At 41.3% G+C, this 23,300-nt stretch overlaps 1 protein-coding gene across 1 annotated transcript in view; it reads right to left on the reverse strand.

Moving 5' to 3' along the window:
* unc5db (unc-5 netrin receptor Db) overlaps nt 1-23,300 on the reverse strand; it is a 259,568-nt gene that overhangs the window by 85,028 nt on the left and 151,240 nt on the right. Inside the window, exons 5-9 of the mRNA XM_069682905.1 lie at nt 18,975-19,155; nt 18,126-18,293; nt 11,140-11,304; nt 9,735-9,771; nt 8,062-8,070 (exon numbers count right to left, since the gene is read on the reverse strand). Coding sequence (XP_069539006.1) covers nt 8,062-8,070; nt 9,735-9,771; nt 11,140-11,304; nt 18,126-18,293; nt 18,975-19,155 — 560 coding nt within the window. The remainder of the gene's footprint in view (nt 1-8,061; nt 8,071-9,734; nt 9,772-11,139; nt 11,305-18,125; nt 18,294-18,974; nt 19,156-23,300) is intronic.

The raw sequence follows: 23,300 nt of genomic DNA on the forward strand, positions 1-23,300 counted from the left end.
GAGCTCAGATTTTGTGCCAGTAGGGCCTTTCAGAACACCAAGGGAGACATGATAAATTCACATCGGACAACGCCATGCTTGATTATTTATGTTTCCTCATTTCACTATCCATAAAATGTATTTTTCTGTACTTTTGTTTTGTTATCCATATCTCCTGTCGATCATTTGATGAGAGAAGTTAGCGAGTGGAGATGTGTGTTGCTTGGTAACAGTCAACGCTTTTCAAGTGCTCACGTGGACGTGCATCATGAGACCGGGCGCAGCATACGACCGGTATCAGTTAGACTTGGTGCACTCGGTGTCAATTCCAATCAAGAAGGGTCCTAGCTAAGACGGACATACGAGATGAGACCTCTTTTTATGGCCAGCTGGTACACTTGGCTCCTGAGGTGCAAACGAACACTAGTCGTTTGCCTTTATTTTGAAATTCGCGCTACCTTCCGTTTCAAGTGAAATCCTCTCACACATACAACTGAAATGCTTTCATATATTATAGTAAAATTTCGGTAGTAAGTGTGAAAGCATTTCACTATACTGTATGAGAGCTTTTCACTAGTATGTGTACGTGTGAATGCTTTTCAGTACTTTATATGAGAGCTTTTCAGTTGTGTATGTGAGCGTTTAATGTTTCAGTTGTTTATGTGACAGTGTTTCCTGGTAATTCTGAATAATGTCCCTAACGGCCCCTCATACAAATTTGAGCCCTGTCTAATGAGCCTCATGGCAAAAAGCACCTAATTCACAAACTCCAGCGCTGACAGCACCGCGTATTTAGAGTGAAAATGTCTGCAGAGAGCTGGTGGTAACTACGTTGCAGTATTATAAGGGATGTCACACTTTTCAGTGATCGTGACAACAATCCCACCTTTTGTATGATCAAAAATATCTATATGTATTTGTCTGTAAAATCTGTTACTAATAAATTGTCATTATTATTATAATCAGGAGACCAATCAGTTTGTAGCGGTGCAAGGCTCAACCCCAGCACACGGGCACACTTTGGAGCCGTTATGCAGGGCGGGGATTATTATATGGACGAGCTGCTGTTGCACGCTCGTTTAAAAAATAAAGCTGCATTACAGACAGTGAAAGTAGTAAACACAAGGATGTCTTTATTATCCCCAAGGGGCAATTTGTTTTACAGCCTGCAGTACCACACAACAATCACACCAACTAGAAGAGGTTAAATTAAGAACCACATCAATGGTTACAACAAAGCAATGACAACAAATAAATAAATAAACAAACATGACTTTGAGTTATTTAAAAGGCTGATGGCAGTTGGGACAAAAGAGTGTTTCAGTCTGTTTGTTCTACAAGTCGCTACATTGTAACGGCGGCCACAAGGAAGCAGCAAGAACAAATTAAAAAGAGGATGGTCCGGATCGTTCAGGATTGACTGGGCTTTTTTAAGAGTCCTGAGTTTGAACACCTCAGTCAGGTCGTTCAATGTGGCGCATGCAATTTTGCAGCAGCTCTTGACCATTCCCAGCATTCTGCTTTTATTTTTAAAATTAAGAGATCCGTAAAAACAGATAAAAGAAAATGTGAGAACAGATTCAATAAAACAAGAATAAAACATTTTCATAAAAACCCTGTCAACATTGCGCAGCTTGCAATAAAAGTGCATTCTTTCGTGAACTTTTTTACAAACAGCTTCAACCTGAGGTTCAAAGGTCAGTGTATTGTCCACGATAGTACCAAGGTATTTACATTGCCTCACAGACTGTACATTCTGACCCTTTATGACATGACGCCCTGCGTGTCGACATTCATTAGTGTATAAAACAAATGAAAGCGGAGAAAGGACACACCCTTGTGGTAACCAGGTAGAAGAAAAAATGAAATCAGATAAAACCCCATTAATTCTTACACGCTGAGATCTGTCAGTTAAAAACTCCATGAGCCAGCTGATCAGGCCAGGACAATGTTATGGAAGCTCTGTAGTTTTTCCTGCTAAAATGTCATGCTGGATTCAGTTAAAAGCTGATGAGAAGTCAATAAAAAGTAGTCTAACATACGTTTTTTCTGCCTCAAGATGAATTAAAATCAAGTTAAAAAGGGCAGCAATTGCATCTTCAACCCCCCTGCCTGACCTGTAGGCAAACTGTAGTGGGTCTAAGTTGTCCTGCATAGAGTTCATAACTGTGCGTTCACACTGAATGCGAAAAGACGACGTGAATGACACAAACGACGCAACACGAATCATCGCGTGAGTTGAAAAAATTTTACTTTCTCGGCGAATTCAAGCATTTGGTGTAGCGAAAACCTATCAACATTGAGATTCTCCTGACGGCAGATCTGTGATTGAAAATGGAGGAAAGGGTAATCGTTGCGGTTGGTGGCCACCCAGAGCTGTACGATACTACTCTACAGAAATACAGGGATCAGGGGTCAAAGGACAGGGCCTGGAGGAAGATGTCAGAGGAGGTTGGAGAATCGGGTAAGTTCTGGACATATGTTATTCCAGCTGTCTGCTGTTAAACTTTACTATTAACCGTTAACCGTTTACCGTTAGCTTTCCTGGTCCGGCATATTTTACTAGCAAGATCAGACAGTTGATGTTTAGGCGTGTGTGTGTTTTTGTTAGAGGAGATATGCCGCAAAAAGTGGAAGGGCCTCAGGGATACTATTTAAAAGACAGGAGAAAAGAAGGAGAGAGGCGGAGCGGTTCAGCAGCAGGGGCAGTTACGCGGTGGAAGTACGCTGCGGTCCTGTCTTTCCTAGACCCCTTTGTTACCCCAAGGGAAACATCTGGTAACATGGGGCGGGGAGTCGAGGAAGACAGAAACCAGAGTCTCCCACCACCACCACCACCAGGAGAGGGAGATGAGGCTAGAGAGGTAGCAGCAGGGCTGGAGACCGAGTCAGGAGGTTGGTAGACAAGTGAAGACACAGTCACAGTGACACACTCAAAAGCTAGATTATACCATGGTTTAAACTGTATGATGTGGGTGAGTTTGTTAAATGCTTGAGCTACTGTTTTTAACTATAATATGCAACCAATGTTTTTCTGAAACAAAGTAATGTTCAAATGCAAATTGAGGCATTTTGCCGTGTATATAGAGACACGTGACCTAAAGTTTCATTGATAGTTTTGTGCCAGACATTTCTGCTGATGGCCCTTTATGTATTTCTCAATTGTCTTTTTGTCTTCCTTGTGCCCCCCCTCTCAAAATGTATTTTCAATACTATAGACCAGGGAGACCTGCGATCGGAAGGCAGCGAGGCAGAGCCTCAGTGGAGAGAATGCCCCCTGGTATGTACCACAGATTGAAATTTAGTTTGACTATAATTTTCTCAATGTAATTTCTTAATGTTTACATTATAACAAGCACTGTATTCATTGCCTTTAATGTTTGATTGTCTTTTTTTTATCTCTGGTTTAAATATTTTCAGTAGTGGTCTACCAATCCTTATTTTGCATCTAATGCAAGCATTCATACTGGTTATCGTGGCCAGTAACATGTTGTTTTTAGCACTTAGTTACACTGTATTTTTCCGAATTTGTGGTATTTTATAGTTCTGACTTAATAATTGTTCTGTCACTAATCTTCACGTATGTGTTTCTGTTTCTGACAGCAAAGAAGAGGCGGACCACCCCAGGGGAGAGTCAGCTATTGAAGCCCTGCTTCTCCAACACCTTCAGAGGCTTCCTCATTGACCCCTACTCCTCCACCCCCACCCCCACCCCCCTCTGAGGATGAATGTTTTTTTAAAAAGCCTGCTTCCTTCCTTGCAGAGATTGTCGCCTCAGACAAAAGAATTTGTTAAATTTCAAATTCACAAATTAATTTATGAATCTTGCACAGTTGTGCTCAATTTGGAACATACAGATAAGTAGTCTGGGTGGCAATCTCTGCAGGGAACGAACCAGGCTTTAAATGTAAAAGATTTCTGTTTTTTGTTTTTAAATGTGTATAATTTAAAATATATTTAATATGCATATAATAATAATAATAATTATGATTATTATAACAATATATTCCATATAATAATATAATATATATAAAAATAATATAATCATATATAATATTTCATTTTTCATATTTATATTTCAATAACACTATATACTGAAAATGCAAATCACTTTTATAAAATACATGTTTTTATTAGATTTAACTTGGTTGTAATGTCCCCTTTTTCGGTCAAAACTTTATGAAAATATGAACATTGTTTAATGCAGACATATTGCTGGGATTACCAGAATCATCATAATGCTGTGATTGTATGCATCAAAGAGTTATACTGAACATATATGAAGAGCTTTAGAGGAAATTTCAAAGTAGGCTATATATATGGCCTTAAAATCTTGCAAAATTATTTCGATGCCATATCTCTTAGCTCTAATTGAATGTATTAGTTGACATCTGATGCAAGATTGCAATAATGACATCTAGTGGCTGAAACCTTGAATTTGAATTGTTTTTGTAATAAAAAAGGTGGGACTTTATCTTATCTTTTCTTTATTTAAAAAAAAAAATACAATCAATTATTTTTTTCTTGAAGGAATTTTGCTCAGTCGAGATATGTGGGTGGCTCTTAAAAGAGCCGTTTGTTACAGTTTTGCACTACATGCTGTCTTGCCATGGAGCAGCTCCCTCTGTTGAAAAGAAGGCTGTGAAGGTCTTCCGAACCCTGATGGCCTCCCTTGCTGAGTTTTTGGCAGCAAGTCTACCCAGACCTCGCAGTGGCTCCACCTCACCAACCTGGCTGCGCCCAATCACTGCTGTTGTCATCCGCAGGAAGTTATGGAGAACACAGGTAGCCACTTCTCTGCGACTCATGGGTGGACCTCAATCACACGCCTGTACATCCTCCACTGGGAGGAGAGGATGCCAAAGGCATTCTCCACAACCAGCCGAGCTCGGGACAGGCGGTAATTAAAGATCTGGCGCTCTCTTGGCAGGCTGCGCCCAGGATAAGGCCTCTTGAGGTTTTTCTGGAGTGGAAATGCCTCATCTGCCACGGAGACGTGCGGCTGGGTTCCTCTGTGCTCAGCTCCTGGTAGTGGCAGGTCTGCTAGTAGTTAGAGGGTGCCAGACCGAAGGTCCTGACCAAAAGCAGATTTGGCGAGAATCCTACCATCACTGGTTCTACCGTAGCCCCCGACGTCGATCACCCGAAAACAGTATTGGGCATCCACAACAGCAAGCAGAACCAGTGAGAATGTTACCTTGAAGTTGTAGAACTGGGATCCAGAGTTAGGGCTTTGAGGACCACATGTTTCCCTTCCAGCGCTCCACAGCAAAGAGGAAAATTCCACCGCTCCTCAAATTTCTCTGCAATTGACCTCCACTCCTGTGAGGTGGGCATAGACATGAAGTCCTCCACAAGGCAGTCCCAAATGGCAGTGGCAACATCAGGGACAATCTTGGCCACAGTGGAGATCCCAACACGGAAGCTGGCAGCAATGGTCCGGAATGAGTCTCCAGTGGCAAGATATCTGCAGCATAGAAATAGAAAAGAATAAATTTAACTGAGTTGTAGTGAAGATACTGTAGGTGGTAACCTAAACAAAATCTATAAATAGTGTTTCATTGATATGGTCCCACAGCTGTTACTCATGATGTGCTCACTGAATGTTTATACTGTCACTTTATTGTGGTGGATAAAGAGGTAATTGTACTTTAAAAATCTCAACATTATTTGCAGTAGCCTACTTAATAAACAAAGATTGAAGAAAGCACAGTTTCATCTGTTGTGGTGATAGCGGTTTTAACTTATGTATAGTAGGCCTATCCCAGGGATGAAGCCTACCTTCTGATGTGTGTGTCATCTAACTTACTCTAAATTTGCTCAAATTTGTGCTACAGTAATCACTTAACAGTAAAGTAGCCATGATATGTTTTTGACATGGAAAAACATGCCATTTTCTATTTGTTTTGGCATCCTTTTGATTAGTTTATTGCAACTAAATCCTAGCAAAATCTACCCAGATTAATATATTGATTCTGACACAGGTTTTTATTATTAATTAATAATTAATACCACTCGCCGGAGACAGATGGTCAGGCGCCCCACAGCCGGGACGGAACACCTGTAGTTGGTGTCCATCCGTGAAATCCTGCCACCGTCCCTGGCTAGTAGGTCATCAAACTGGGCCCCGGTCAGCCTCAAATACCGCTGGAAGCGGGAGTCATCCAGACGGAGTTCCTGGAGAAGGCGGTGGTATTCACCCAGCTTTGATTGCCTCCGGATGGTGTCATGAACCCACACACAACGGTGTCTGGTTTTCCGACCCATCTCGGACGTCCACAGCAGGTATAATGTAGCGAAAGTAGGGATGTCGGACATGGTTGATAGCCGAAAGAAATGCCGTTGGTAACCATGGAGATAAGCTCCACTTCCTCTTCTCCATTCCTGAAGCGAAGGGCGAAAATTTGCCTGTTATTTAAAGGCGAAATGTTGATCCGGCGGTCAAACTCGCGCGAGTAACACAAGGCAAATATTCGCTTCGTGTTTGGTGTGAACGCACAGTAAGAGCACCCTTCACAATCCTTTCAAATTACTTCATTACTAGGGAAGCCAGCGCAACAGGCCTGTAGTCAGTCAGAGACTTGGGAGCACTACTTTTAGGTACAGGTACAATGATGGAGTCCTTCCAGAGTCAAAAGACAAAAGAAACCCTATGAAGCTTTAGAGAATAATTAAAAATGAAGCTACAAATATCTGCCAGCTGCACCGCACAGCTTTTAAGAAGACGACCACCGATGCCATCCGGTCCAGGACTTTCCTTTACCTTACCTAAGTTTCTGTACCATAGCCTTATCTACCTGCACAGCACTCTGATCAGGATTAAAAACAGTGTTCTTAAAAACAGAGAGTTCCTCACTAAAATCATGGACATTAAAACGATTATAAAACATGTTTAGCTCATTTGAGAGGTCGGAGTCTGACAAACCATTAAAGGCAATGCTGCCTGACTTGGACTGCATCCCCATCATGGATTTGACCACCTCCCATGCAGGGTGTAAATTACCAGAGCTTAACACGTCTTGCACTTGTAGTTGCTCTTAGCAATTTTTAGGGTTTTTTTAATTGTTTTTGTAATTCCCTATATCTTGGCACATCACCATTGTTAAAACTAATATTTATGGATTATATGGATGATGTGCTTTTAAGAGATTTTGAGACCCAAGGTCTCTCTGCTTATCATCGATCTGTGGATTAAGTTGAGATTCGTCAATGTGACATTTTCAGTCTGCCAAAGTTATGTATGCAATGCTAAATCGAAGTGCCCTTTTATCATCATCAAAACAGTTCAGATATTCTCCCATGAAAAGTGTGACTATAAAGGGAAGACTGCAAGACTTATAAGGTAAAAATTCTTAATAAAAAATAGATGGCTATGGATGATGAGCCAAATGAATGATTAAATAAATAAAAAATTATCATATGTTGTTGATTTTTACTTTTTAGTACTATATGCTGATTGTAGAACTGTAGAATAAACAGCAATATCATTACTCAAGATATTTAGTGCTCTCACGCTGTCTCATGTGATATTGCCTAAATATTCACCCACCCTCATTTATTTCACCTGTGTATCATTAGCCTAATTTCCCCAATGTATTTGATCAGTGTTTAATCAATACTTTTGTCAGTTCCTTTTTGTAACGTGTTAACCTCCCAAGCCTAGTATTCAGTTTTGTTTCTGGTCTTGTTCCTTATTTGGACTGCCTTTACTGGTTTTGACCAATGCCAGCCTCATAACACCGTAACCTTTTATAATGTCTATTTTTTAAGTAATTCAACTACAACAGCTCTGGCTCCCTAGTCTGCATTTGTTTCCTGTCTCCTGTATTCCAGTTTCCCCGCTTGAACAACAAAAAAGTCTAACACACAAAAGAGCCTTTCCTTTATGCAATTGATAAAAGAAACCTAAACAGGTATGGATGACAGGATGAGATGGAAGAAAGCAGTGGAGACAAAACTGTCTTTATGTAGACATCCAAGGTCAAACATGGGCAAGACTAACACATTTTTACACAAGCTTCAGAATGGAAAATTTACAAGAAGGATTGGATGTGGTAAGATGAAGCAGACCCTCTGTTCTACCTCTCTTTGCTACATTATGCACCACAGAAAGGAATAAATGAACATGCCCAGCCGTTACTCTAGACCAGGGGTTTTCAAAGTGTGGGAAAGTGAGCCTCCCCTGAAAGAACCCCCCAAAAAGGTGTGTTTAACAATAAATACTTTAAACATCTTTGTCTCACCGTATATAGACATCTTTTTAGGATCTCAGTCATATTTATCTTCATTTCTCATTCCCTTTAGGAGCCAGGTGCGCCTGCACTCTTCTTTTACAGTATAAACTGGGCTGGCCACTTTAACGTCTTTCCTCCCACTGTGTCCCTGTACACGCAGAACACACACTGGTCACGGCATGAAATATATCGATGCACGGATGGATGCTAAAACAGTTGTAGCAATCCCTGTCAGCAGAAACGAAAATTAAGAGAGACGCTGTGCACATTTACGCATGAGGCACAGCAGCGTAACTTTATTAATCATTTAAATCTCCAGACCCGCGTTCAGGATCAGACAGGATCTTGGACACTGGACAGTGTATTAATGCCTGTGGGCACAACTGTCGGTGCCACAGGTAGTTATGTTTGAGTATGGTTATTCATTTAGTTGCGTGTGTGTGAGTGTGTGTCGGTATCTGCTGCATTTATAGAGAGCGTGCGTCTGAATGAGCGCGCAGTATGGAGACCTTTGTGTCGGTCTTTGTAGTTTTTGGCCCATGCACGGCTGGAGCAGGAATCTCCCTGAGGTCGGTTTGAGGATTATAATAAATTCACCTCGTGCGTGTGTGTGAGTGAGTGTATGTGTCTGTTTCTGCGTGTATTAGAGAGAGCGTGCATCAGAATGAATGCGCATGATGATGGAGCCCCCAAGCTGCGGGGCTCGAGCAAGAATCTCACTGAGGTGTCACTGCACCTCCCTAGAAATCCTCTGGTGTCGGACACCAGAGGATTTCAGGGGAGGCGCACCTCATTCTTTGAAAACAGCTTCGCTAAACTGTAACATATCACACTCAAGCTGCTAACATGGAGGGGGATTAGTCTTCCTGCCTTTGGACCCACTGGTCTATACGCAACAGCTGTGATGAATATCTCACAGTGTAGGAAGTCCGGCAAATTAATTTAGTCTTTTTACCAGGGAGATCACTTGTCAGCTTGATGCATTTTGTTCTTTTGTTTAGTTTTACTTAAAGCTTATGAAGAATGCAGTAGTCTTGTCTTTTGCACTAATGTGGCAGGCTAAGGAAAGCACTCAGGCTAACACCTGGCAATCACTTAGTCAGGCTAACCACGGCAAGTGATTGAAAGCTGCCACAGGAATGTGAGGACAGTACCGTGAATTGGTCAAATTAACTAATTTGCAATGATTACATCCCGTTAATCTTTCCCAACATAGCACATGTTCACTTGTCACAACCAATATATCTCCTGGTTCAAAGTAGAAACACAGCTGTGGTGTCACGATTGTCTTGATAAAAATAGTGACGTGAATGCATAATGTGCACTTCATCAAAGTAATGAAAAGGAAGTCATTCATGATTTGTCTATTTCCAGACGACGTTTCAGATTTCAATCTTTTCTCTGCCTACTTTAAACTTAGAGAATATGTCCTATCTTGCCCCCACAACTGAAGGCATTTCATAGTAGTTTCAGGTGGGTGGTTGGGGAGGTTGAAGATAAAAGAAATCCACAAAAGACAACTCAGTTTGAGGATTAACATCATGTAGCAGCTTTTGATCTGCAAAGACAGATAGATAGAATGAGACACAGAGGGAAGAAAGTGGTGTTTAAGTCCAATCCTCTGTCAAATGATGGGTCTCAGATCCAACACTAGGAGTAAAGAGAAGTCAATATGCTGACTCTGCTCATAGATGATATAAAGTATCTTATAATGCCCAGTAAGGCAGCAATACTGTCTTATATCACAGAAGAAAAGGTTGAGGTCCAAAATGTTCAAAAGCCTGGAAATTCTTAATAAGTAGGCTAATTATTTCAACCATAATGAAAGTCCAAAAGACAAGATTAAAAAAAATAATAATGATAAAGTCACACACTTTTCCCAAGGACATTCTACAAATGTAGCCTGTAGTGCATAAGAAATTATAATAATATCATTTAGTAGGCCTGAACAATCCTTTCTCCCTGGCCATTATTTGAATTTAAAATTTGAATCATTTTCTATGAAATGAACTCCTTGTTTTGTTGGATTAGATAGTAATAGTAAAAGTACACTTGCATTTGTGTAAAGGATAAGACATAATTTAGACCAAACTTCTATGCAAAAAAACATGCAGCTTATGCTGGCTATAGTCCTCAGGCTGTTGTTCATTTCAAGCCAGTCAGCTTGAGAAAATCAGTAAGGTAACTCCACTACCTTTAAATAGCTAGAGTAGTAAAAATTATGATTACATTTAAAAGTTGATGGAATCAGCTAGCAATTTTCCCACTTATGGTTATAATGAAAAACTATTAGCAAGTCAAGTCACAAAATGTTGACTTACAAGTATCAACAGCAACACTATAGCAGCTAACAGCTAATTTATTAATGATATGTTATGTAGTTATATATTATGTACATTTGAAAGCCATGTCATTCTCGACAAGTGCTGAGCTGGATAAAATGCTATTATCCATTGTAGAAAAAGACTCACCATACAGATTGGCATTTCTATATCCAGAAAACAACCTTTGACTGCAAATGAATAGAATGGACATCAGCATGCAGAGAGCATAAGAAGAAAGAACATTTTACAGTTTGACCAGGGTTCATAAACTGTTGTGGAGTCAAAAGGGATGGTTTTCCTGATCGGAGGAACTTTTGTCAAACCTTAAAGCTTGTTTAGACATCATGCTAGTGTACACACTAGGGAGCAATAGATTTAAATGTTGAAGTCATTGCATGACTGTGACCCGGACAGTGCAATAACATTTCCTTCCAAACACAGAGCATCACTTAAGTGTAAATGTCTGCACTTCTTACCTCCCACCCACCCACCCCCCCATCACACACTTCCTGCCCAAACATGCTTCTGAACATTTGTATTTGATCAAAATGCTAGGAAAATGATGAAAGTGATGATATGGCCAGAAAGGAAATGAGCCTTACTCTGGGTACAAAGTCCATCTGTGCAGTTCTCACTGGCCTCACTGTTCCCTTCGCACATCTTGCCTCTGTGTCTGGGTGCTGGGGAGTTGCATTCTCGACTCCGCTGCCTCTTGCACTGGCTGCTGCATAGGGTCCATTCACTCCACTCATCCCAGCCTCCATCAACTGTAAAATTAAAATATTTATAAATGTAGATTAATCGAGTGATTAATCTATAAATTCCATGTGTCTGCCCATATACAAAAATAGTAGAAAAAAAGAAATAAACGTTTGCTTCAATTACTCAAATTATACTTGGTTTCTTTTTAGTAAAAAGATTGATATCAACATCAGTTCCTTATAGTACTGGAGCTGTTGTATGCATTTGATTAGCCAAACTCAGAAGGTTAAAACGGTTAGCAGGAGAAAACAGCTAACAGGCTAAAGTCCTCGTAAGTTGAGCAGTTTAATTTACAGAATTGCAGTTGATGATGAATTGTGCGTTGTGTTTCAGCAAAATGTGAGGGCCAAAACTGCCAGGACTAAGTTTATTTTAGTACATCAAAAGCGTCTGTGGTATTCAAGTGTCAAAAATCTGAGTGAGCTGCTGCAATAGCTTTCTCTGTTAACATTTTTTTTACAGTGGTGATTCTGAAGCTATACCAAAAACAACCCTTACCTCATCTGTTTTGCCTTTTTCCTTGCTTAAATAACACTGCCATCCATAAATAAGGTTTGGTCTCGAACAGTTAACATTAATTCCATACCATATGTTTTGTTATGTTCCATACCATATGTTATGTTCCATTTGGCCACAAGAGAATAAATAATAATAAATAATAATAATAATAATAATAAATGAGTAAATCCTTGTTTTTGTTGTCTTTACTGCCATCACACTGCTGATGTGTTGATGGCTGTTGCCCCATGAGTGTTTCCAGTAGCCCTCTGCGGTTGGTGTTAGGGTGGGTTATGATTAGGCAAAGTGTGTTAAGGTCAGGGGGGAGTGAGGGGTTTAATTTAAGTTGTGCATGTTACAACAAAATGTTTTCGACCTTCGCGCAACTACTTTTATGCATACATGCTGTACACACAGCGTTCCCTGCACTCCATGATCCCCTCACTCCAGTGTTCAAGCTGAGCTCTTTCAAACACATCCTTTCTCTGAGTAGACATGAGTTTTATTTCACACTTTTGGAAACAAAGCACATAAGTTTATGTCTAAATCTGAACAAAGACCAAGTAGTATTATCTGTTATATAAAACTGAAGTCATTAGCCCTTTTAACACAGAGATTCCATTACAGCGCCGTAATGAAGCCCCACTATTATACCACCTTCATACAAGAACTTACTTTTACAAGAAACCACTCAACAGTGGTTGAGCAGTGATGATTTCACAAGCTTCTTTAATGACAAAATCCTAAAGAATAGAGACAAAATTTGTAACCTCCTGCCGTTAACTGGTGCAGATGTATCTTTGGAAACTGCTCAAAAACCTGATGTTTACCTTGACTGTTTTTCTCCAATTGAGCTTCCTGAGCTAAATTCTCTGATATCCTCGTCTAAACCATCAACCTGTCTTTTAGACCCGATTCCAACCAAGCTGCTTAAGGAAGTCTTTCCCTCAATTAGCACTTCTTTACTAGATATGATCAATATGTCTTTATCGACTGGCTATGTACCCCAGTCTTTTTAACCAACTGTAATTAAGCCACTTACCCTAGATTCAGGCACCTTAGCTAACTATAGACCTATATCTAACCTTCCTTTTATTTCAAAGATCCTCAAGAAAGCAGTCGCTTATTAATTATGTGACTTTCTTCATAACAACAGTTTATTTGAGGACTTTCAGTCAGGATTTAGAGTCCACCATAGCACTGAGACAGCACTTGTGCGAGTTTCAAATGATCTACTTACTGCTTCAGACAGAGGACTTCTCTCTGTACTCGTCCTGTTAGATCTTAGTGCCGCTTTCGACACGATAGACCATCACATCCTGTTACAGAGACTAGAACATTTAATTGGCATTACAGGATCTGCACTAAGTTGGTTTAAATCTTATTTATCAGATCGATCTCAGTTTGTTAATGTTCATGATGTGTCCTCTATGCACACCAAAGTTAGTCATGGAGTTCCACAAGGTTCTGTGCTCGGACCGATTCTTTTTACCTTATATATGCTTCCCCTGGGTAATATCATGAATAAACAGTCCATTAATGTTCATTGGGATCTGACACACCAAGCTCCTCTCTCTCTCTCTCTCTCTCTCTCTCTCTATCTATCTCTCTCCCTCTCTCTCTTATATTAATGCAGCTTATTAGCTCTGTTTCTTCTGGTCCCATTAACTTTACTAACCATATATGTTCCCGGGAGTTCTTGTGCTCCCTTGTCTTGTAGGTTCCTGGGAAACGTTGCTGCAGACCACCTGCTGCTGTGGACCCGCTCGACTGCAACAACTACTAACATCAGTCTTCCCCATAGTATCATTATTGTTGCTGCTAATGCTAATAGTGTACCACTATTATTGTGTACCACTATTATTGGCATCACAACCTTAAGTATGTATTACCTGTTGTTGTTGATGTAGCAAGGACATATGTTGTTGTTGCTCTCTTTGTCTGTCTCTATCCTGCATCTCCTTCTATCCATAATGTTGCTAAGTGCTACTCATGGTGATTCATGTTGGGTCTCTCTCTAAATAACAAAGAGTCGGTCTAGACCTGCTCTTTTTGTAAAGTGTCTCGAGAAAACCTTGGTTATGATTTGGCGCTATACAAATAAAATGTAATTGAATTTGATTGATTGATGGGGCGCTGGTTTGGCTCAGTTGGTAGAGAGGCTACAGTCCTCGACGCACTGATCGCAGGTTCGACTCCCAGTCTGCCAATCCGTTTGGTGCATGTCTTCCCCCACTCTCTACTCCCCACATGTCCTCTCACTCTTCAGCTGTACTATACAATAAAGGCAAATGCCAAATAAATAATATTTTTAAAAAAAAGAAAGAATTTGATTGATTGATCTTTGAGAGCATCTTGGAAGGGAGAAGTGTCCAAACCCCCTCAGCCCACATACAGGGGTTCCTCAAGGGTCAGTGCTCGGTCCCCTGCTCTGTTCAATATACCACCTCACTCGGTGCAATCATTTGCTCCCATAGTTTCTCATGCCATTACTATGTGGGCGATAGCCTATCCAAGGCTGAGCTCCTTGTCATCCCAGCCAGTCCCTCTATGCAACCACAGATCAATATCCAGCTTGGACAAACTGAACTCATACCTACAAAGTCTGCTCAGAACCTGGGCTTCATAACTGATTACCAGCTAATTACTGGTCTTCAACCAACCCAAAACAGCAAAAGTCACTCCACTGTTCATGTCCCTCCACTGGCTCCCAGTTGCTGCTTGCATGAAATTTAAAACCCTGTTGCTCACTTACAAAATAGCAACAAAAACGGCTCCCTCATCAAGGTCTACAGTCCCTCCTGGCCACTACTACTGATGATGATCATATTGAGGTTGTTGTTGATGTTGATTAGGATATTTCTGATAATGATGATGATGATATTGACCTTGTTGATGTTGCTGATAATGATTAAAAAAGAAATCTGCTTCTTTACGCACTGATTTTGTTCCCTCCTGTCTTGATCCTTGCTTGAGTTGTATTAACTCTCAGATGTATGTTGCTTTGGACAAAAGCATGAAGTTGTAACATTGTAAAACTGTAAGATTGATCGATTTAGAGAGAAGAGTCTATTTGTATACTAATAGACTAGTTACTCAGTCTCATCAAAAGATGTTTAGGAAAATGTAACTTACTGATCTTTTTTAGCAACAGCACCATGCAGGCTTTATCATATTCAGGAAACAGAACACGGAATGTAATACATCGTAATGCAATCACAGCTCCAATTGGTGGTCAGCTGATGAAAATTTAGGTTTTAGGTTCAATCTCTATAAACAGACATCTGCACACAAGTTCAGCAAACAATCTGCTCTCAATCAACTTGATCTGGATTCAACTTCGTTTGACACTGTGCCGAGTAAGCCGTTAAGAGTTTAGATTACCCTGACTTCCTGGAATGCATAAGAAATGATTGATCTGACCTCCATTCAACAAATAAGCATTTAAAAAGTTGTTTTCTTCTCCTCTCGAAGACAGATCTGACAAAGCTGAGACTCACCATATACAGATAAAGGAGTGCAAACAAACTTCCACATTCACACATACGGACAAATTAGAGTCACCAATGAACCTAATGAGCATTTCTCTGGACTGTGGTAGGAGGCCAGAGTACCCGGAGGGAACCCACGCTTGCACGGGAGAACATGCTAACTTCACACAGAGATTAACCTAACCAGGAACCACTGCCACTAATCAATGAACATAGGATCAGCATGAGACAGCAGGAAAATGTATTGTCTCATCGCACATAGCGTTGATGCATGTGCCACCTCCTGCAAGTCAAAAAGACATACAAATCAGGGGCCCCGCATCAGACCACTCTTCATGACACCACTGGTCAAATTTTTCAAGAGGTTAATAACAATAATAATAATAATTATAACAATAACTTTTTTAATATAGCACATTTAAAAACAAAGTGCTTTGACAACCAAGCAAAGCAAATAACAAAAATAAGCAAAATCATAACAAGACACAACTCACAAAACCCAAAAGGAAACAGGAGGACCCACACAACATGGCCAGACGCAGGACCATGGGAACACAAGAGGAGACAAGAGAGAGAGAAAAAAGGGTAAGAGCAATAAAAAGCATTCAAATAGAATAAATGAAGCAGGAAGAAGTAGAAACAATAAATAAAGATAAAAGACATAAAGCAATAAAAAAACTAACAGATGTTAAAGATAGGAAATAAAGCAATAAAAAGAAATAAAACTATAAAAGCAATAAAAGAGACACAAGCAATAAAAAGATAGAAAAAAGGAATAAAGTAAAATAAAAAGTTAAAATGATGATTAAGATGATTAAAACTGAACAAGAAGATCACATCACATACAAGCAAGTCTATAAAAGTGAGTTTTAAGAAAAGATTTAAAAGATGAACAACAACACTGATTTTGCGAGCCTCATCTCCTCAGGCACGTTGTTCCAAAGCCGAGGGGCCCTGCACAATCTCCTTTGGTTTTAACCCTCGACTTTGGAACAACCAGCAGGCCCCCACCTGAGGATCTAAGGCTGCAGGCTGGCTAATAAGGTGTCAACAGTTCTGCAATGTAGCTTGGAGCCAGACCCATATGTGCTTTTAAAGTGATCAGTAAATCACTTGTAAAAGTAACAGGAAGCCAATGTACTGAAGCCAGGATTGGGGTAATGTGATGACGTCTGTTAAAAACAGCAAGAAGCCTAGCTGCTGCGTTCTGAACTAGTTGGAAGCGAGAGAGTGATTTGTACTTGCTTCCAGAGAGGACGGAGTTACAGTTATGTAATTTGGAGAATATGAGTGAGAGAATTCCTTTTTCGAGGTCCAGTTGAGAAAGTATTGGTTCAGTTCTTTATAGTTCTTGATTATGAGACGTTGCATAATTGGTGGAAGCATGACTGTACAGGCCTTCTCAAACCACTCCCTACACCCTCTCCCTTTGCGTGTTCGTGTGGAGGCTCCACCACATTGAGTGCTGTCCCAAACCTCTGAGTATGGAGTGGGAGTGGGTTGTTTAACACTCCACCAGCGAGTCTGCACCGATGCTGACTTACTGATCAGGCGCAATGCTGTGATATGATCATCATAAGATGAGACATAAATTCAAGTTCTGTGTTATTACCCATACAAACGATAACTGCTTTAATTAAGATAAACATGAGATAGTATACTGACGTCAGTGTCTTAAAGTTAAAGATATAATCTTGAAGATTTTCAATAAAAGTCATTATCTATCGCCGAATGAGGTAACACAATAGCGATTGAGCCTGTGGCCCACTGATGAAAGCCTTTGCAATTGCAGTATTACGGACTGTGTGTCTGTGGCGACTTTTGCGGAAAAAAGTCACAAGCGGCGCCCAGGTAGTGACGCGTTTTGACCCAGCAGTGGTTGGTCTGCCAGAGACAGTAAGTGGAGCCAACGCAACAAACACAGGTGTGTAAAGCAGCTGCTTTTCCGCTCTCTGCAAGTGTTGCGAGTAAACAGTAATCTTCTATGGCTGAACAAAAAAAGAAATGATCGATGACTCCAAAAAAACCTTAAAAAATAAGTGAAAATCAAAAAAAAAAAATCAAATTCGAGATTATAACTTTAACGTTATATTCAGGATCTGATATACCATTTTCTTGGGCATCAGAGCACTATGCTTTCTGAGGGCCCTCCATGTTCCGGATCTGGAAAGGAGGGGAGCCAACCTCATGTCTAGAGGCGGCCCTGTGTCGGACGAATGGTCCCTTCACCCTGATGTGGTGGAGCAGATCTTGACCCGGTCCAGGAGGGTGGAAGTGGACCTGTTTGCCAACTGGCAAAACACCCTCTGCCTGCTGTGATTCTCCCTGACACTGCAGGACAATCCACCCCTGGGGGTGGACACATTTGCACACGCGCCATGGCCAAGGATGCTGCTTTACACCTTTACGCTATCCCTCCCCTCTGAGAGGGGGGGGGGGGGGGGGGGGGACAGGAGCAACTAACAGTCATTCTGGTAGCCCCAGATCACCACTGGTGGTACGCAGAGATGACTTGAATGGCGGCAGCCCTGCTCTGAAACATTCCCCAATTTTGGAGGGAGAGGGACTGGTTGAGGAGGGCTGGATTGTTATACAATAAAATAATGAAATATTAATAACTTTGTGGGGTGCTGGTTTAACTCAGCTGGTAGAACAGGTGCCCCATGTACAGAGGATACAGTCCTCATCGCACTGATTGCAGGTTCGACTACCGACCTGGAGATCATTTATACATATAACTTTAAATGTGGGAGAAAATAAGGTTTATATCTTTTAAACTCTATGAAGATGTACTTAAGTATTACATCTAAGCAGAAACTCACTTTTGTGAAACTGACTTGGGCAGAGTGCATTGCAGGAGATCTTTTGAACAGACATGCCCTCGCAGAAAGCCCCGCTGTTGAGAGGTGCCGGGTTAGTACAGGTTCGAGAACGCTTCTGGACACCCCGTCCACATGGCACATTACAGGCTGACCACTCCGTCCACAGGGACCAGCCACCGTTCACTAAGGAGAATTCAGCAAAGTTAGAGAAGAAGAGGAGATAAGAGTGAACACATTACTTTTTCAGAACTCTAGCACAGTTAATTACTTAAATAAGAGCTGGTGTTAGTAATGATTATGCAAGCTCTGAGGCACTGCAAGGCAACAGTGGAGCACAGCACGTTCGTTGCGGTGTGTATACAACTCTCTCTTTCTTAAATGCTTTTAGTTGTTCTTCGATTAAGATAAAGACCTACAAAAGCAAATGTGGCAGGAACGGTGTCCGAATCTGATATGTGACTCAGGTCTGTTTTTTCATGACAGTGTGAACAGCACAAATCCCATGGAATCTGATCTTTTCAAATCGGATTCAGGACTGATGCTTTGCAATGCAACCTGAGTCTGAACTGTCAAATTGGAATTCATGCAACTATTACGTCACTCTCGATCAACACTGGTCACGATTCTGCGCTGGTGGGAGTCAAACTATAAATATGAAGAGCAACATGTCCACACGCAGAATACCCGTAAAAATATTCTGACCAGCCAAAGAAAAAAATCGGATCTGTGCAATAAATCGGAATTGAGCACTAAGGCTTGTAGTGTGAACGTAGCCCATGTGGCATGTAGTGCCATGTAAACAGCACATCAGTACACTCTTATGTGTTGGAAGAAACAATAACGGTAGCTCAAAGGACATCTTACCATAGACTATCACGGTGGCTGTGACACTCCGTCTCTTAGCCACTACATTGCTGGCAAGACAGGTGTAGTTTCCTGAGTCAGAGAGTCTCGCCTTGTTGATGATGAGGTTGTGGTCTGCACGAGTGTCAATGTTGTCGTCAGCAAGGGAATTCAACAGTTCTTCGTTTTTTATCCATTCCACCTGTTCAAGAGAGGAAATAAGGGACTAAAATATGATGCACTCTTACAAAAACATTACATATACATTCTAAAACATTTGAACAAGGTAACCATGTACGGAGAGAGGAAAAAAGGATGTTTTTAAAGAAATGAGAAATGTCCCTCCATCACGTGAAACAAAGTCCTTTACCAAGGCACCATAAGATGATCACAGCTTGGTCAATTTGTATCTGCACACATGTTCATGTAAACAGGCTGACAGTACACTCTTATGTGTTGGAAGAAACAATAACAGTCGCTTGAAGGAAATCTTACCATAGACTATCACAGTGGCTGTTTACCATACTAGTACTAATATAGGCACTAGTGTTGGGTAACGTTAATGTGTTACATTACTTTTGCATTACTTCTGATACAAAAATCAAAACCTCCTTTGTGACTCGTTATGCATGTCAGTTATATTGTATAAAGCCCCTAATCTGAAACTCTGCAGCCTAATAACAGGAATGACAGTGGCAATATAACCTTTACAGCTCTTTATTATGCTAACAATCTGACAGCGCACTGGGCAGAGGCATACAGTAGGCCATTTCAGTGAAAACAATACAACTTAGTCGCCACCAATGTTGCAGAGCTGCGTTTAGCTGCAAATGCTTGTTCAAATTTGAAGTACAGCTCTTCGCAGCTTACAAGCACTTATCCTCCAGACACAACCATAGACTATATAAATAGAGGACGTCACCCATAGGTTTCCGAAGAAGCGTTTTAAGGCCTGAATTGAGCCAGCTAATCCAGAGGCAAGCAAAGAGGCAGAGCATGAGCAAGCTGAAGCATATGGGCTGGCCACATGAATCAGTCAGCTACAGCTAAGAAGCTAGGCTATATGCTTCTCAGCGTAGCTAGCAGTTATGAGCCATAATAATAATCATACATTGTATTTGTATAGCGCTTTTCATGGTACTCAAAGTCACTTTACATTATTAAAACCAACTAAAGAAACAAAATAAGAACAGAAAAAAGAAACACAATAAGAGGAACTATGAGAATAAAATCAGACATCAGAGTTTAAAAGCAGTTCTAAAAAGGTGGGTCTTGATCAGAGATTTAAAGGAGGTCAGGTCGGTGCAGTCTCGGATGTGTTGGGGTAGAGAGTTCCAGAGGGAGGGGGCAGCTATGGTAAATGCTCCGTCAGAGTTCTGAATGTGTTGTTTATTGAGAACTTTGGAGGATGAACCATAAAGGATGCTGTTGCAGTATACAATTCTGGATGTGATGAAGGCATGGATCAGAGTTTCGGCAGCAGAGAAAGAGAGTGAAGAACGGAGACAAGCGATGACTCCAAGGTTGCGGATGTGTGGTGATGGGGACAGAGTGGAATTGTCCATGGTTAGGCAGAAGTCGTGGGTGGTTTTAGTGAGGGATTTGGGGCCGATAATTATTATGTCATATTTATCACAGTTGAGTTGGAGGAAGTTTGCTTGCATCCATGTTTTTATTTCGGTGAGGCAGTTGGTCAGAGTGGAGCGAGTTGCTGTGGTGATGGATTTGGTGGAGCTGAACGTCGTCAGCATAGCAGTGGAAATGGAGACCATGTTTGCGTATGATGTTACCGAGGGGGAGGATGTAGATTAACAAGAGAGGACCAAGCACCGAACCCTGGGGGACACCTTGCGACAGAGGAGAGATGGAGGAGGCATAGTTGTTGATGTTGATGAACTGTTGTCTGTTAGTGAGATATGACCTGAGCCAGGAGAGGGCAGTGCTGGTGATGTTAAGGTAAGGTTCCAGGCGGGAGAGGACAACGGAGTGGTTGATAGTGTCAAAAGCTGCAGTGAGTTCGAGCATGATGAGGATGTTGAGGAGGCCAGAGTCAGAGGAGGAGGTTATTGGTGACTTTGAGGAGGGCTGTTTCTGAGCTGTGTCGTGAGCGGAATCCAGATTGAAAAGGTTCAAACAGTGCATTTGAGATGAGGTGGGTTTTGAGTTGGGCTGCGACAACACGTTGCAAGATTTTTGACAGAAAGGGGAGATTGGAGATGGGTTGGAAATTGTTCAGAATATCAGGGTTGAGTCCAGGTTTTTTAAGGATGGGGGTAACAACAGCAAGTTTGAGGGGTTGAGGTACCAATCCAGAGCTGAGGGATGTATTAACTACTGTATAAATAATTAATGAGCTAGTTTGACTTTGTGTTTTCCACAGAGGAGATTCTATTTGTGGTAGCGACTGACTGCAGGTGTTTATTTATCAGAATAAAGAAGTAGGGGACTCACCACTCGCTAGCCCAGTGAGATAGCCGCGAGTCGACATGTAACAGGAAACATAAAATAACCGATCTTCTCATCGCTGGGCCATTCTACGGAATTGGTGCAAACTGTTGTCCAAAAACCAAAAAAGAAGTTTAAAACGGGTTTAATTACACAAATGATACATGTTTATAAAGATCTTGCTATTATCTATTGAATCCCAAAAACTATATATCAGATAATTGTAATATATATATATATACATATATATATATGTGTGTGTGTTTGTGTGTATATATGTATGTGTGTGTATATATATGTGTGTATATATGTGTGTACGTATGTATATGTATATACATACATATATGTGTGCGTGTGCGCGCCTGTGTGTGTGAGAGTGAGAGAGAGATAGAGAGAGATGTTTATTTGAGTATGAGATTAAGTAAGAGAGATATGTTACATCTGATAAGATGAACAATTTATTTAAGGCCACAAAATCAACAACCCCCGGCTGCCCCCGGACCCCCCTACAAGGTGTGAGGTTAGCCCCAGATGTGTTTGGCTAAGCCCCAGATGTTTTCAAGTCCTAAAAATGCCCCTGACGTTCACCGGTGTCCCCAGAGGCTTTATCGTCACAGACTATAGCCGATGGGATCTGAGATTTCCACACAATTAACACACCCCATCAAACTCCTTAAGGTTATGTCTTTCTCTCAGTGTATTTTCATTTTGTCACTTCCTGTTTTATTTTGAAACTTACCTGTGTCTGTCTTCAAGACTTCCTGTTCCCCGTGATTCCCACAACCTGCCAGCCCTGTCCTAATTGGCCATACCTGTCTCGTCTTACCCTCTTTGTATGCCCCATGTGTCTTCCCTCTTGTTCTCAGTTTGTTATCTGTTCCTTCCTGTCACCTGGTCCGGCCTTTTATCCTAGTGCTCACGACTGTTTTTCTATGAAATGATCATTGCCTGTTTTCTGCCTCTGCCTTCTCCTGTGGATTTGTTTGTGGAACTGATTTGACTGTGTACTGAACCTTAGACTGAACTTTATAAACTCTGTGTGCTTTGTCTATTTTTTACACGCGTGTGCCGGGACAGAACCGCTCCAATGTTTTTCAATGCTGCAATCTCCACCAGCTGCATATGCTGAGAGGGAGGCGGGCGTAATACGCGAGTCATTTTCTGCAGCTCTGCTCGTTTTACGCTTAAAGTCTATTTTTTCCCACTGCTGTGCAGCGTGGTATCAAGAAAGGCCTGATCCAGGCCTGACCTGGTCATTTGACCCCACCAGGAAGAGAGCTAGACCACTAGCTCTGCTCTGGGGACCAATAAATTAAAGATGTTATCCACAGGGGAAACTTTACAACTCTTCGTCTGCAGGACCAACATCCCACAGACACCAGATGAAGGACATCATCTGATAAATCATGGGACTACGGTCAGTTAATGTTTGTCTCACAAGATTAGCTGTGGGGAAATAAGGAACCGCATGCTTTGATCCAGGGACGGTGGATCAACAGAAACGACTCACATCCCAGAGCCCTGGGGACAAGAAAGAGTTTTGGAGCATCCATTTGTTCCCCCCCCCCCACCTAACACCCCTCTCTCTGTCGGACCTGCAGACAGGCAGGGGAAGAAGGGGGGGTGTGACTGAGACAAAGGAATGTTGATTCAGTCAGGACATCTGTCAATGAATTTAGCAAGGTTGTGTGTCTGTGAATACATATATGCCCTACAAGTATATATGTATATATATATCCGTATAGATCCAGGTGTCACATTCACATGGAAGTGCATAAAGAGTGTGGAAGGTTGCTATGTGTTGATCTGGACATTCATCATTAATTTGTACTTTTATCCTCAGGAATCTGCCATGTAACCTCATTCTGTGTATTTTCATCCTGTGGTGTTTGGAGTCTATGT

This window comes from Semicossyphus pulcher, unplaced genomic scaffold (assembly GCF_022749685.1).
Source record: "Semicossyphus pulcher isolate SPU_LCO1_2020_fin unplaced genomic scaffold, fSemPul1.0.p SCAF_6, whole genome shotgun sequence".
Classification (NCBI taxonomy): domain Eukaryota; kingdom Metazoa; phylum Chordata; class Actinopteri; order Labriformes; family Labridae; genus Semicossyphus; species Semicossyphus pulcher.